Raw genomic sequence first — 15949 nt, 5'->3', positions numbered from 1 at the left:
GGGTTCTTGGTCACCACCCTGACCAAGGTCTTTCTCCCCTGATTGTTCAGTTTGGCCGGGCGGCCAGCTCTAGGAAGAGTCTTGGTGGTTCCAAACTTCTTCCATTTAAGAATAATGGAGGCCACTGTTTTCTGGCGGACCTTCAATGCTGCAGAATTTGGTACCCTTCCCCAGATCTGTGCTCAATACATTTCTGTCTCTGAGCTCTATGGACAATTCCTGCGACCTCATGGCTTGGTTCTTGCTCTGACATGCACTGTCAACTGTGGGACATATAGACAGGTGTGTGCCTTTCCAAATCATGTCCAATCAATTGAATTTACCACAGGTGGACTCCAGTCAAGTTGTAGAAACATCTCAAGGATGATCAATGGAAACAGGATGCACCTGTGCTCAATTTCGAGACTCATAGCAAAGGGTCTGAATACTTATGTAAATAAGGTATCGTTTAAAAAAAATGTATACATTTGCTAAAATTTCTAAAATTAACGGCTGTAATTTAACAAAATGTGTAAAAGGTCAAGGGGTCTGAATACTTTCCGAAGGCACTGTATATGTCTAAACATATTTGAACATTTAAACATAAATTTATGTACTCTCCATTAGATGGTGACTTGTTTGACGAGGCGATGGACGGAGGTCATTTCAGCCTGAACAGTCGAGGTGAGGGTGAGGGCAGCCCGGAGCTGTTTGATCTGTCTCGTATAGGGGACAGTCTGGGGGTCCCCAGCCCTCGGACCTGCCGGACCCCTGAATCCTTCCTGGGGCCCACAGGGGCCTCCCTGGTCAATCTGGACAGCCTGATACCAGCCAACCCCCCAGCCAAGACCAAGAACCCCTTCCTCTCAGGTGAACACTGAAACAGTCACTCACACACACAGACCAAAACCCCTTCTTCTCAGGTGAACACAGTTAATCATATCCCTGCTCTAAAGCAAACCATGTACCCCATCCAATTTACAAGTAAAGTGCTACTCCGTTACTTACTCAGACCTGGGGCAATTGCAGGTTGAAGTTTGCACTTTTGGGACTATTCCATTGATCCTATCGCAGCTTACTGGACAAACGTAATAATTAAGCGCAGGTTAAGTATTTAAACATTTAACGTGTACTGGTTAAAAGTGCTTCTACTGACTTTCTCTCTGCCCCTCCCCTCTTGCTCTATCTCCTCCCCTATCTCCTCCCCCCTGCTCTCCCCCCTGCTCTCTCTCCTCCCCTATCTCCTCCCCCCTGCTCTCTCTCCTCCCCTATCTCCACCCCCCTGCTCTCTCTCCTCCCCTATCTCCTCCCCCCCTGCTCTCTCCTCCCCTATCTCCTCCCCCCCTGCTCTCTCTCCTCCCCTATCTCCTCCCCCCCTGCTCTCTCTCCTCCCCTATCTCCCCCCCCCCTGCTCTCTCTCCTCCCCTATCTCCTTCCCCCCTGCTCTCTCTCCTCCCCTATCTCCTTCCCCCTTGCTCTCTCTCCTCCCCTATCTCCTTCCCCCCTGCTCTCTCTCCTCCCCTCAATCCTTCCCCCTGCTCTCTCTCCTCCCCTATCTCCTTCCCCCCTGCTCTCTCTCCTCCCCTCAATCCTTCCCCCCTGCTCTCTCTCCTCCCCTATCTCCTTCCCCCTGCTCTCTCCTCCCCTCACTCCTTCCCCCCTGCTCTCTCTCCTCCCCTATCTCCCCCCCTATCTCCTCCCCCCTGCTCTCTCTCCTCCCCTATATCCTCCCCTCTTGATCTCTCTCCTCCCCCATCTCCTTCCCCCCTCCAGGTCTGAGTACTCCATCTCCCCTCAACCCGTTCCAGAGTGAACAACCTCGTCTCACTCTGAATCAGATGCGTCCCAGCTCCACATCCCCCGTTCCCCCCTCCGGTCCTCCCTCCCTGCCCTACAGTGCTTCTCTGCCCCTACCCGCCAGCCACCAGCCGGCCAGCCTGCCCTCCTCCCTCACCCAGCCAACCCATGGAGCCCTGGACATACCTGGGCTGCCACAGCCCCTGTTACCTCTTTCCTCCATCTCGTCTCTGGGAGAGCAGCACAGTCAGAATCCCTTCCTATGATGTCTGTCCAGGTGAACTGAACCCCAAAGATGGAAGATAGACCAACACCAACGTCTGCCCTGCGCAGTAGATCACCTGCTGGGTGTCCACGAGCGGTGTCCTGCTGGGTGTCCACGAGCGGTGTCCCGCTGGGTGTCCACGAGCGGTGTCCCGCTGGGTGTCCACGAGCGGTGTCCCGCTGGGTGTCCACGAGTGGTGACGATTCAGCATGTGGAATCGTCGAGAAATGAATAGAAAACGACGACCGATGTTTTGTAGTCAGATGTGACAGGACGCCCACCCGCTGTTGCATGGCCGGAATTCATGTTGGTATATCCTCTATCTCTGGTGGATGGAACAGAGAATAGACATGACTCTTATTAGGTTACTTCCTGTCAATCTAACCTCAAGACTCAACAACTGGAATTCAGACTGAACTGAAATCCCCTTAAGTTGTTATTTTGTTGTTGTTTTTCTATGGGCTATAGTACTGTAACCCTTAGATTGCTGCCTCTGCTACTGCCTCTGCTACTGCCTCTGCTCGGGTCTGCTCTATGCTTTAACCACAACCTGTCCTGTTACTCCTCTCTGCTGAAGGGAGTGATGGAGGCTACTGCCTCTGCTCGGGTCTGCTCTATGCTTTAACCACAACCTGTCCTGTTACTCCTCTCTGCTGAAGGGAGTGATGGAGGAGGAACGAGAGGTAGAAAGAAAGAGAATATGCCCAGAACGTGTTTAGGTCTATAGTAACCTAATCCTAAGCCATGACAGATCCTGTACATACACGCCGACGCCCAGGCTCATCCTCTGCTATAGAAAGCAGTAGGTGAAGACGTTTCCATGTTAAAGTAATTAGCAATACTTTACAGATGAGTGTGTCTGCACTAACCTGGTCTCAGATCTGTTTGTGCTGTCCTTCCAACTCCTATGGATCATTGGCTATACAGCAGAAACAGATCTGGGACCAGGTTAGTTAACTGCTTTTCCAACTGCTTCTTACCCAGTCACATGCCCCGCCCACTCTGCTGCTTTCTTTTCGTTTGATTGGCTCCTCACTGTTGCTCCTGATCCAGCACTGAACTGATTGTACACCAGCTATGCCTGCTTATCTCTCCGACCGACGGACCACAATGCACTGGGACAGGACGCCCACTGTTCCTGCCGCACTGCTCTATGCTGATTGGTCGGTCCGCTCTCTGGACTGCTTTCATTGGTTGGCTCTTTCTCGCCTATTATCTCTCCCATGATGCCCCAGGGGATAACTCGGACAAGTCTGTTCAGGAGGATGTAACATTACAGAATGCTTAGATAGAAATGTATCATGTAGAACAGATGATTGTCTGCCAGATAGAATAGGGGAAGAGTGTCAGCTCTATTCAATCAATTTCTATCCGTTCAGAATGTTTCCCAGCACAGACTGCAACTCAGATAGAAATGTATCATATAGAACGGATATGATTGTCTACCAGATAGAATAAGGGAAGTGTGTCGGCTCTATTCAATATATTTCTATCTGTAAAAGTTCAGAATGATTCCCAGCACCGACTACAACTCTGATTTCTGAGAACGAGCATAGAACATTCCACGCCGATGATGAGACGCCAGCCAACTCCCATCAACATAATGAACACGGAGTTTCCTTTTTGTTGCATTAGGCCTAGTAAGGCTCAGTCTGACTGAGTTCTTGTGTCAGGGTGGTTTGCTGTTGGAATGGAACTGTGGTGATGGTGAGAGGGATTCTAAGGTAGTTCTATTGTATTGTAGTGGACTGGAGTCCCTTTTGAGGGATATCTGAATGAAATCTGCTTTTCAAGAGACCGGAACCACTGCAGGATTCACTATAGAGGGAAAATCCTAACGCTCTCAATTCAAGTTGAGTTTTGCATTGATGTCAATGGGAGAAGTGGACATTCAATTGCAGTTAGAAGTTAGGAAGCTAGCATTCGACCCTATAAGCAACGCAACATATTAGAAGAATGTATGAATTGATATCATGATTATTTTCCCTCTCATTGCTCGATCATTACTTGTGAAACACTGATTGTCATCATCAAATATAAGAGTATAATGAACTAATAACAACACCTGGCATCTGCATTCCTTCATATTTTACAGCTTTTATTTCATGATCATGTTGATCAATAGTATATTTGTTGCTTTGATACCATTCAACCTTTTTACATCTGTTAAACCATGACTGTGTGTAATATATATATATGCCTAGCTAGATTGTAATATCAACACTTTATAATGGAATGTTTCTACATATCGAATGCTTAAGAGAAGCACACGCTGCAAAGAGTTGACTTTTCTACACGATGTCTGTCTGCCCCCCGGAGGCCACACACCTCTATGACAGTTACTGTATTTCCACACACCTCTGACAGTTACTGTATTTCCACACACCTCTATGATAGTTACTGTATCTCCACACACCTGTATGACAGTTACTGTATTTCCACACACCTCTATGATAGTTACTGTATCTCCACACACCTGTATGACAGTTACTGTATTTCCACACACCTCTATGACAGTTACTGTATCTCCACACACCTGTATGACAGTTACTGTATTTCCACACACCTCTATGATAGTTACTGTATTTCCACACACCTGTATGACACGTTACTGTATTTCCACTGTCATCCATCATTTCCCCATATCAATGAATCCAGCATAGTTAGGCTACATCGAGGGCACTACTCCAGAATAGTTAGGCTACATCGAGGGCACTACTCCAGGATAGTTAGGCTACATCGATGACACTACTCCAGGATAGTTAGGCTACATCGATGACACTACTCCAGGATAGTTAGGCTACATCAAGGACACTACTGCACACATGATTATGCATTTCCCTATTTGGAAGTACTTAAACCAAATGATATAACAGTGTTCTCCCTCAGCCTTTAAAAAACAACTGCTGGTAGATACAGTGTCTATACAGAGTGCTGACAATAAATACAGGCATGATATTCCAGCCATAACAGCATTAACATCAGGCCTCCTCAATCAGACGTGATCCCATGTGAATGACAGATCATTCCTGGTGTGCTGAGATCATGAGGATGACGACATCTTCTTGCCAACGGGATTCATGTGTAACGACGTGAGATACAGTACCCTCACTTTCCAGTTGGTGGTGACATCATTCCAAGTTCAGTGACAATGACGTCACTTATGCTGCGTTCAAAGCAACTGGGAACTCAGAAATCTCTGACTTCAGTGCGTTCAAGATAACAGTTTTTTAAATAATTTTTTAACGGTCATCCAACTTGAAATTCCAACTCGGAAACTTGGGCCTCCTACAGCACCGACTTTCTGACCTGAAAATCACTGACGTCATGATTTTACCCCGTATTTTTCCCCAGAGTTCCCAGTTGTCTTGAAAGCACCAGCAATGAGGAACTGCTTCCCGGAAGGAAGATGCTTCTATGACATCACTCTGTCAGTTAGTTAGGGTGGAGTCCAGCCAGCCCAACACCTCCTGGAGTCCCTGGCCGGAACGAGCGCTCAGTTCCAGGGTCGTGATCGGCTGGGTGGCAGAGGCGATGATGTCATCCATCCTGAACAGTGACATCATCTCTACGAGACTCATGGTACAAGGGAGGTCCCTGGAGGAATGGTGGGAGGAGAAAGGGTTAGACATTTGCAAAGCGAGGGAGAGGTACTGTTTCATTTATGTAAAGGAGGCAAATAAAGTTTATCTCTACAAGACTCATGGTACAATGTAGATCCTGAGGGGAAGAGTGGGATGACAGTCAGTCAGAAAATGTGCAGAGAGGGAGAGACGCTTTGTTGACAGTCATGCAACGCGGTGGGGGGAAAAAGCATTTAAAGTGGGAGTATATTGGGAGCAATTGGATACAGTCAGGTCCATAAATATTTGGACATTGACCAAGTTATTATTTTAGCTGTCTACCACAGCATTTTGGAGTTGAAATTAAATAATGAATATGAGGCTGAAAGTGCAGACGTTCAGCTTTAATTTGAGGGTCTTTACCAAAAAGTAGTTGGACAATTGGCTGCTCAGCTGTTTCATGGCCAGGTGTGTGTTATTCCCTCATTAGTTTATTTACCAGTAAGCAGATAAAAGGTCGAGAGTTGATTTGAAGTGTGGCATTTGCAATCTGTTGCTGTTAACCCTCAATATGAAGTCCAAAGAGTTGTCACTGCCAGTGAAGCAAGCCATCATTAGGCTGAATAATCCAAACAAACCCATCAGAGAGATAGCAAAAACATTCAGTGGGGCCAAATCAACTATTTGGTACATTCTTAAGAAGAAAAAATGCACTGTTGAGCTCAGGAACACCAAAAGGCCCGGAAGACCACGGAAAACAACTGTGGTGGATGACAGAATAATTATTTCCCTGGTAAAGAAAAAACCCCTTCACATCAGTTGACCAGATGAAGAACACCCTCCAGGAGGTAGGCGTATCTGTGTCAAAGTGAACATTCAAGAGAAGACTTCAGAGTAAATACAGACGGTTTATCACAAGATGTAAACCATTGGTAAGCCTCAAAAACAGGAAGACCAGATTAGAGTTGGCCAAACAACATCTAAAAAGCCTGTACAGTTCTGGAACAACCATTGGACAGATGAGACAAAGATCAACTTGTACCAGAATGATGGGAAGAGTAATGAGAAGGGAAGGAACTGCTCATGATCCGAAGCATACCACCTCATCTGTGAAGCATGGTGGGGGTAGTGTTATGGCGTGGGCATGTATGGCTGCTAATGGAACTTGTTCCCTTGTATTTATTGATGATGATGTGACAAAAGCAGCAAGATTAATTCTGAAGGGTTTAGGGCTATATTATCTGCCCAGATTCAGCCAAATGATTTAAAACTCATTGGACGGCGCTTCACAGTGCAGATGGACAATGACCGAAAACATACTGCGAAAGCAACCCAATCATTTTGTAAGGCAAAGAAGTGGAATGTTCTGCAATGGCCAAGTCAATCACCTGACCTGAATCAAATTGAGAATGTATTTCACTTGCTGAAGGCAAAACACCCCAGGAACGAGCAGGAGCTGAAGACAGCTGCAGTAACGGCCTGGCAGAGCATCACCAGGGAAGAAACCCAGCATCTGGTGATGCCTATGGGTTCCAGACTTCAGGCAGTCATTGACGGCAAAGGTTTTGCAACCAAGTATTAAAACTCACAATTTAATTGATTGTTACGTTGTCCAATTACTTTTGAGCCCCTAAAATTGAGCCCCATATATAAAAAGTGCTAAAATTCCTACACCGTTTACCTGATTTGGAGGTAAATACCCTCAAATTAAAGTTGAGTCTCCACTTTCAGCTCATATAGATTGTTTCCTTTCAAATCCATTGTGGTGGCGTACAGAGCCAAAATGATAACTTGTTCAATGTCCAAATATTTATGGACCTGACTGTACGTCTGGTTCGTAGCCAGCAGTCTGTCCAGTAAGGTGCAATGTTGCAAAACATTCACATACAACTGTATTGTGCTGAACAAACCTGATTGTCATGTAGAGAATAAGGGATCATGTCACATCTATTCATTACATTTCTATCTGAATGTTTAGTCTCAAAAATCCACTGTGATCTTGGCCAGAGAATGTGTAGTGCAGTGTAGTGTTAGTGTGTTACTACAGGACCTCTTGTTGAAGATAACCAGGACAGAGGCTGTGTGGAGAGGTTCAGCAGAGAGGACAGACAGGAGCTGGATACAGGACGACGACACCTGGGTGGTGTTAGCAGAGTCCACCATGAACTATATAGAGGACAAACACAAAGATTTGATTTTAAATAATTTCATGCCTGCAGTCGACAAGCCTGAAATTATGCAGAATGCACAGTTGATCTCCCAGTTTATTGGGCTGATGGTCTACCGTGTCCTGCAGTGATATTAGCCTGTTCATACCCCTGGTTGATCTCCCAGTTTAGTGGGCTGATGGTCTACCGTGTCCTGCAGTGATATTAGCCTGTTCATACCTCTGGTTGATCTCCCAGTTTAGTGGGCTGATGGTCTACCGTGTCCTGCAGTGATATTAGCCTGTTCATACCTCTGGTTGATCTCAATTTCTGATCAGAGGAGCTTTGCTTATTAATCATATAGAAATATTGACTATTTTTGCATTAAACTTTACCATCGATGGAATATGTGTACAAAGTATTATTGAGGTTATTCTAAACATTTACAAGGAATTATTTCCAAATTGAGAGGAACGTCTTCCTGTATAGAAGTTATGACGTGGTTCTCATGCTGATGCCATCTTGGACTAGGGCTCTCTTGCTAAAGACATTTGATCTCAATTGGACAAACCTGAATGCGTAAAGGTTTAATTGATAAAATGTCTATGGACAATGAGAGGAGTATTGACCCACCCCAGCTCGCTCACAGTCACCCTCTTCTATATCTACTCTTCATCAGAGTAGATATATTAACTCAACTTTTTTATTTAACATTTATTTAACTAGGCAAGTCAGTTAAGAACAAATTCTTAAATACAATGACGGCCTACCCCGGCCAAACCCAGACGATGCTGGGCCAATTGTGCGCCTCCTTATGGGACTCCCAATCACGGCCGGATGTGATACATCCTGGATTCGCACCAGGGACTGTAGTGCCTTAGACAGCTGCGCTACTCGGGGAGACTTATACACTGTATGGATGTGGTTCTGGACTCACGATGACAGAGGAACAGTCCGTATAGTAACTGGGCCAGATAGGACCCATACAGCCTCCCAGCTCTCTCACAGTCACCCTCTTCCTCTTCAGAGTCAGGTCTGTCAGGTTGGTGCCCACCTGTAACAGAGGGAGACATAATAGTAGTCTAGAAAATCCCCTTTCTGTTTAAAACACCCTCAAATGGTGACTGACACAACAATCACTGTAGTGAATACCGAATGGACTCACCGTAGGTAGAGTAACAGGGGGTTCCCCTAAATCAGTTGTGCCATCTCTCACACTGAGTTGTGAATAGTCTGTTAAGGGTGATTAAATAGACACTGTAGCATGGAAATGTACTCTGAAGATACATATTGGAGTGAGACATGCGCTACTTTGTCTCAATAGTCTCCTCTCCTACATCTTCATTTGCACTGATATTAAACACAGGATAGGTGAGAAGAAGAATATGGTGGATGTGTATTGGAAACTCATCAGATTCCAAGCAGATGAAGGAGAGGAAGAAGAGGATACGATGAAAGGAAGCCACTGGTTATTGAGACGTATCCATGGTCATAATTGCTAGCTAGCAAACGTTAGCTTATTATCTTATTTGCTTGCTAAATCAATCTCAATGCTGGCTAGTTTGAAAGGATATTCTGTAAACGTTTCAAGAGAAGAGTTTTTCCAACACCGGTTGCACCGAGCAGCAAACACATTTCGTAAAAACCAACAAAGACTTGATCCGTATCAAACTTGTCGAGACTAGTTAGCTAGCAAGCAAGCCTCTCCAGCTTACTTTGACACCACGGCGACGCTCATATAATCAACTTTAGTTGCTATGTTTGCACAAATAAGAAGCAAATCTTTGCTGCAAATCCAATTTCTCATGAGTTATTTCATCACCGACCGACCCGGAACCAAAACATTGAATCACTTCCTTTTCCTTCGAAAACAAGCCACGCCTTCTTCCACCCAGTTGTCAAAACATAAACAGTCAGCTGCAGGAGTGGGAGTCAACCCTAAAGAAGTTTGGGAGTCAAACAAGAACAATAGGTTCTTCTTCGAGCGTTTGGAGAGCATCTTGGAGAACAGCCATGGAAGCTCAGCTAAAGAAGGAGCTGGGAACCTCCATGCTGAAGTCAACTGGCCATTCTGGAGGAGGTTGTATCAGCCAGGGACAGAGCTTTGATACTGACCACGGGAGAGTGTTTGTCAAGATCAACCACAAGAGTCAGGTTCTTCATTTACTTCATTACTAATTCCATACTGCATGCCTTTACATTGACATATGAAGTCACTCAGAATAGACTAGCACTGTAAAATAGTAGCCTAATAAGGATCATTTGTTAGAAATATCAAACAATATTTTGTTGCAGGCTATTTGGCTACACGCTATTCAAATGAATTACAGTAGTCAGCACTCTGAGAGCAAAGGATTAGGATTCACAATAGAGCCATCCAGTCATGTGATGGCCAAATCAGATCGCTGTTGTTGTGCACAGAGCTGGAGGGTTTTATGTGATGGGCAGTCCTAATCCTGACCTCTGAAACGTCATGAACTGCCTTCTCTGAAGGCTGCTAGACTACTTCCATGGTAGGTGTAGTGCAGTGGAGGCTGCTGAAGGGAGGACGGCTCATAATAATGGCCGGAATGGGGTTAATGGAATGGCATCAAATGTACATACCATGCGTTTGATAGCATTCCATTCACTCCGTTCCAGCCATTAAACTCCATTTCAGCCATTATTATGAGCCGTCCTCCCCCCAGCAGCCTCCACTGGTGTCATCACTTTTTCTGTACAATACATTTCATCACAAAGGTATGGTGTAATTCCTTGGTCAATGTCATGATGATCATCACGTCTTATCCTCGTCCCCCAGGCAAAGCGTATGTTTGATGGGGAGTTGGCTAGCTTGGAAGCGATCGTCATGACAGACACAGTGAAGGTCCCCAAGCCTGTCAAGGTGATAGAGCTGGATACAGGAGGGGTTGTGTTAGTCATGGAACATGTTGACATGAGGGGTCTCAGCAGGTAAGAGAATCTCCTCATACACCTTATAATACACGTCTTTGACCTTTCTTTCCTTCTTCTTCTGCTTATTCTTCATCTTCTTCTTCCTTTATCTTCTTCTTCTTTATATTCTTCTTTCTTTGTCTTCTTCTTTCTTTATCTTCTTCATCTTCTTCTTCCTTTATCTTCTTCTTCTTCTTTATATTCTTCTTTCTTTGTCTTCTTCTTTCTTTATCTTCTTTATCTTCTTCTTTCTTTATCTTCTTCTTCTTTCTTTATCTTCTTCTTTCTTTATCTTCTTCTTTCATTGTCTTCTTCTTCTTTCTTTATCTTCTTCTTTCATTGTCTTCTTCCTGTTCTTCTTCTTCTGTATGCATTTGTTAAGTATTATTGTTATGTCTTACTTTATTGTGTTGATTGAGTGTGTTAATGATGATCTGATTGATTCCCTCAGGCACTCTAAGCAACTGGGAGAGCGTCTGGCTGATCTGCACCTACACAACCAGAGACAAAGGGACAGAGAGAACAAGGAACAGCAGATAGTTGGTAACTCACCTAGTCCATTGATTGAGTGATTGATTGATTTTGTGGTAAAACAATTCGTACAGCTTAAAACAGTTTAAAAGTCTAGCTTTCTCACATATACAACATCAGACTACTGCATGCCTTCACCCACCACTCTATTAAATGGAAATGGAAAAAGGAGCTGATGTTCCTGTCATTTGAATGTAAACAGGAAAAGGAGCTGATGTTCCTGTCATTTAAATGTAAACAGGAAAAGGACCTAATGTTCCTGGCATTTAAATGTAAACAGGAAAAGGAGCTGATGTTCCTGTCATTTAAATGTAAACAGGAAAAGGAGCTGATGTTCCTGTCATTTAAATGTAAACAGGAAAAGGACCTAATGTTCCTGTCATTTAAATGTAAACAGGAAAAGGAGCTGATGTTCCTGTCATTTTCACAGGAAAAGGAGCTGATGTTCCTGTCATTTTCACAGGAAAAGGAGCTGATGTTCCTGTCATTTTAAATGGTAACAGGAAAAGGAGCTGATGTTCCTGTCATTTAAATGTAAACAGGAAAAGGAGCTGATGTTTCTGTCATTTTAAATGTAACAGGAAAAGGAGCTGATGTTCCTGTCATTTTAAATGTAAACAGGAAAAGGAGCTGATGTTCCTGTAATTTTAAATGGTAACAGGAAAAGGAGCTGATGTTCCTGTCATTTAAATGTAAACAGGAAAAGGAGCTGATGTTCCTGTAATTTTAAATGGTAACAGGAAAAGGAGCTGATGTTTCTGTCATTTTAAATGGTAACAGGAAAAGGAGCTGATGTTCCTGTCATTTAAATGTAAACAGGAAAAGGAGCTGATGTTCCTGTAATTTTCACAGGAAAAGGAGCTGATGTTCCTGTAATTTTAAATGGTAACAGGAAAAGGAGCTGATGTTCCTGTCATTTTCACAGGAAAAGGAGCTGATGTTTCTGTCATTTTAAATGTACACAGGAAAAGGACCTGATGTTCCTGTCATTGACCAGTTTGGGTTCCAGGTTCCCACATGCTGTGGATACCTCCCTCAGGTGAGCTACTATGCAACAGATCGTCTGATATTGGGAGACACAACTAGATTTCCACCTTTCCCAATAGTGAATACGAGACTGGAATATGTGGTAACGTGGGATTTAAACTGTATGCTATAAATCTAAATAAAGATAGTTCCACACTCTATATACAGCTCCAAGTCATTTATTGGTTAAACCACCAACGTCTCTGTGCCTTCAACATGGGATTTAAAGACCAACTGGATGAGAAAACCTGCCTATTTCTAATGACATTTATCAGAGTTCCACTTTCTAACCTCTCTTTGTCTCTCTCTCATCAGGAGAATGAGTGGCAGAGTGACTGGGTGACATTCTACTCTCAGCACAGACTACAGCACCAACTCAACATGGTGGAGAAGTCTTATGGAGACCGAGAGGCCAGGGAACTATGGTCCCAGCTACAGGTATAACTATATAACTAGGTAACTACAGGGAGCGATGGTCCCAGCTACAGGTAACTATGTAACTAGGTAACTACAGGGAACTATGATCCCAGCTACAGGTAACTATGTAACTAGGTAACTACAGGGAACTATGGTCCCAGCCACAGGTAACTATATAACTAGGTAACTACAGGAAACGATGGTCCCAGCTACAGGTATAACTAGGTAACTACAGGGAACTATGATCCCAGCTACAGGTAACAATATAACTAGGTAACGAAAGTGAACTATGGTCCCAGCTGCAGGTATAACAAGGTAACTACAGGGAACTATGGTCACAGCTACAGGTAACTATAGAACTAGGTAACTACAGGGAACTATGGTCCCAGCTACAGGTAGCAATATAACTAGGTCACTACAGGGAACTATGGTCCAAGCTACAGGTAACTATATAACTAGGTAACTACAGGGAACTATGGTCCAAGCTACAGGTAACAATATAACTAGGTAACTACAGGGAACTATGGTCCCAGCTACAGGTAACAATATAACTAGGTAACTACAGGGAACTATGGTCCCAGCTACAGGTAACAATATAACTAGGTAACTACAGGGAACTGTTAAAACAATAACACAGACTACAGCACCAGCTCCATAAGGTTCTATACTATCCCCAATCCCAAACCAAGCCCTTACTCCTATACCTTATGTACTTTTTGGGATCCGAGAGGACTTTATGGGTGATTGATCTTCTGTCTGATATCTCCTCTCCTCTCCTTAGCTGAAAATCCCTCAGCTGTTTACCGACATCGAGGTGTTCCCCGCCCTGCTTCACGGGGACCTGTGGGGGGGAAACGTAGCAGAGTGTTCCGACGGCCCTGTCATTTTCGACCCCGCCTCCTTCTATGGCCACGCTGAGTATGAGCTGGGCATCGCCGGGATGTTCGGAGGGTTCAGCGACTCCTTCTACTCTGGGTATCACAACAAGATCCCCAAGGCCCCAGGGTTTGAGAAGAGGAATCAGTTGTATCAACTCTTCCACTATCTGAACCACTGGAATCACTTTGGTGGAGGATACAGAGGGTCCTCACTGAGGATCATGAAGGATCTGGTCAAATACTGACCACTGATCATATATGTACAGTGGCATAATGTACAACTACACTACCCATAATGCTCTGTAAAACATAGACACAGAATGACACTGACCAGCTTGAATGACCTCACAAAGTCTTACACTGCAGTCTAGTCTTCCATCCAGAAGGGAACAAATCAATTTTGGGGTGAAAATATTAGTTATTTTGAAAAATCTTTTAACTCGAAAAGCAAGAAACAAGAAAACTATGATGCTCTGGTATAGAAGAGAGATTCCACGAAACCCATTCCATATCCCTCTTTATCTTGAAATGCTTGAGAAATATTTTTTTTTTAGTTAACATTCCCCAGCTGTTTGAAAGCAGAAGTGATTTTAATGCTATAGTGTAAGACTAAACATAGGGTATTGCACAGCCGTTTGCTTAAATAAACAACACAACAAGCAAGGTTATGATCTGTTTGTGTTGTAACAATTAGCTTTGTTAAAAGCTGTGTTAATACTAAGAATACAATGCTAAATAAAGTACACGACTTCCTGTATCGTGACCAACACTACACTACGGTTTGAATACCTGAATAAGGACAATAACCTAATAAAGGGCACTAGACACTGAGTTTAAAAACCACTAGGAACACCTTCCTAATATTGAGTTGCATCCCCCTTTTGCCCCCAGTACAGCCTCAATTCGTCAGGCCACGGACTCTACAAGGTGTCAAATGTGTTCCACAGGGATGCTGGCCCATGTTGACTCCAATGCTTCCCACCGTTGTGTCAAGTTGGATGTCCTTTGGGTGGTGGACCATTCTTGATACACACAGGAAACTGTTGAGCTTGAAAAACCCAGCAGCGATGCAGTCCTTGACACAAACCGGTGCGCCTGGCACCTACTACCATACCCCTTTCAAAGGCACTTAAATGTGTCTTGCCCATTCACCCTCTGAATGGCACACATACACAATCCATGCCTCAATTGTCTCAATGCTTAATTTTTTTTTTTTTTTTACCTGTCTCCTCTCCTTTATCTACACTGATTCAAGTGGATTTAACAGGTGCTATCAATAAAGGATCATAGCTTTCACCTGGATTCACCTGGTCAGTCTATGTTATTGCCAGCAGCATACCACCCTGCATACCACTACTGGCTTGCTTCTGAAGCTAAGCAGGGTTGGTCCTGGTCAGTCCCTGGATGGGAGACCAGATGCTGCTGGAAGTGGTGTTGGAGGGCCAGTAGGAGGCACTCTTTCCTCTGGTCTAAAAAATATCCCAATGCCCCAGAGCAGTGATTGGGGACACTGCCCTGTGTAGGGTGCCGTCTTTCGGATGGGACGTTAAACGGGTGTCCTGACTCTCTGAGGTCATTAAAGATCCCATGGCACTTATCGTAAGAGTAGGGGTGTTAACCCCGATGTCCTGGCTAATTTCCCAATCTGGCCCTCAAACCATCATGGTCACCTAATAATCCCCAGTTTACAATTGGCTCATTCATCCCCCTCCTCTCCCCTGTAACTATTCCCCAGGTCGTTGCTGCAAATGAGAACGTGTTCTCAGTCAACTTACCTGGTAAAATAACGGTAAATAAAATAATAAATAAATAGATAAATGGAAAGAGCAGGCGTTGTTAATGTTTTGTTCATTCAGTGTATTTTTGTTAATATTTTCATAATATACATGAGGTGAGATAATATGTCCACCTCTGAATATGTCTGATGCGTGAACCTCTTTGGTGTGGCGCGTCCCTCATTAACGAAACGCTTTTTTGTCCCCAATCGCATAACGTACTGTAGGGTGTACAAACGTGCAAACTTCACAACAGATAACATACCTCCGCCACTGCGTGATCATCATTATCTGAAGTTATAATAATACATTTCCCGGACAGAATTTTCACAGCTACAGGTATGAATTCATAAGCCTACGATAACCAAATGTATGAGCTGTGTGTTTTCACTGATCACTCAAATTCTGTTTGATTTCTGTTGCCACTTGCCAACCAACAGTACTAGCTAGTTAGCTAGCATCATTGGCTAGTATCAGCATGAATAGAACCCAAATCATTGACACGCCCATGCTAGAAGTCACACGGTTCTCATCTAGCTATCAAAACTTCAAGGCAAGCTAGCTGCACTTGCTAGCTATTATGTAGACGTGTGTTTATTAAGCATTGGACAGTAGACATGCATATAACAAAGTGCAT

At 44.1% G+C, this 15949-nt stretch overlaps 4 protein-coding genes across 5 annotated transcripts in view; 3 read left to right on the top strand and 1 right to left on the bottom strand.

Moving 5' to 3' along the window:
• The window catches only part of LOC129842626 (epsin-3-like), a 71844-nt gene extending 67739 nt beyond the window's left edge, over positions 1-4105 (top strand). For both annotated transcript variants that reach the window (XM_055911246.1, XM_055911245.1), the window contains 2 exons: positions 607-849; positions 1753-4105. In XM_055911246.1, the coding sequence (XP_055767221.1) occupies positions 607-849; positions 1753-2042 (533 nt within the window). In that variant the 3' untranslated portion in view covers positions 2043-4105. The remainder of the gene's footprint in view (positions 1-606; positions 850-1752) is intronic.
• Positions 4106-4122: 17 nt separating this feature from the next.
• On the bottom strand, positions 4123-9600 carry LOC129842628 (ADP-ribosylation factor-like protein 16). Its single transcript, XM_055911249.1, has 5 exons — positions 9326-9600; positions 8917-8975; positions 8689-8805; positions 7655-7770; positions 4123-5638 (listed from the first exon to the last, which is right to left on the bottom strand). Exons 1-5 carry the CDS (start codon positions 9384-9386, stop codon positions 5473-5475), a joined length of 519 nt encoding a protein of 172 aa, XP_055767224.1. The 5' UTR covers positions 9387-9600; the 3' UTR covers positions 4123-5472.
• Positions 9601-9612: 12 nt separating this feature from the next.
• On the top strand, positions 9613-14309 carry LOC129842627 (ketosamine-3-kinase-like). The gene is made up of 6 exons (XM_055911247.1): positions 9613-9905; positions 10552-10703; positions 11137-11228; positions 12182-12255; positions 12558-12680; positions 13441-14309. The coding sequence occupies exons 1-6, from the start codon at positions 9765-9767 to the stop codon at positions 13780-13782; spliced, it is 924 nt and encodes a 307-aa protein (XP_055767222.1). The 5' UTR covers positions 9613-9764; the 3' UTR covers positions 13783-14309.
• A 92-nt stretch (positions 14310-14401) lies between these two features.
• tbcd (tubulin folding cofactor D) overlaps positions 14402-15949 on the top strand; it is a 120454-nt gene continuing 118906 nt past the window's right edge. The window contains exon 1 of the mRNA XM_055911250.1: positions 14402-15651. The gene's annotated coding sequence lies outside the window, so the exon portion shown is untranslated. The remainder of the gene's footprint in view (positions 15652-15949) is intronic.

The sequence above is a fragment of the Salvelinus fontinalis genome, unplaced genomic scaffold (assembly GCF_029448725.1).
Source record: "Salvelinus fontinalis isolate EN_2023a unplaced genomic scaffold, ASM2944872v1 scaffold_0057, whole genome shotgun sequence".
Lineage (NCBI taxonomy): Eukaryota > Metazoa > Chordata > Actinopteri > Salmoniformes > Salmonidae > Salvelinus > Salvelinus fontinalis.
This window is presented reverse-complemented; position numbering and strand designations above follow the sequence as displayed.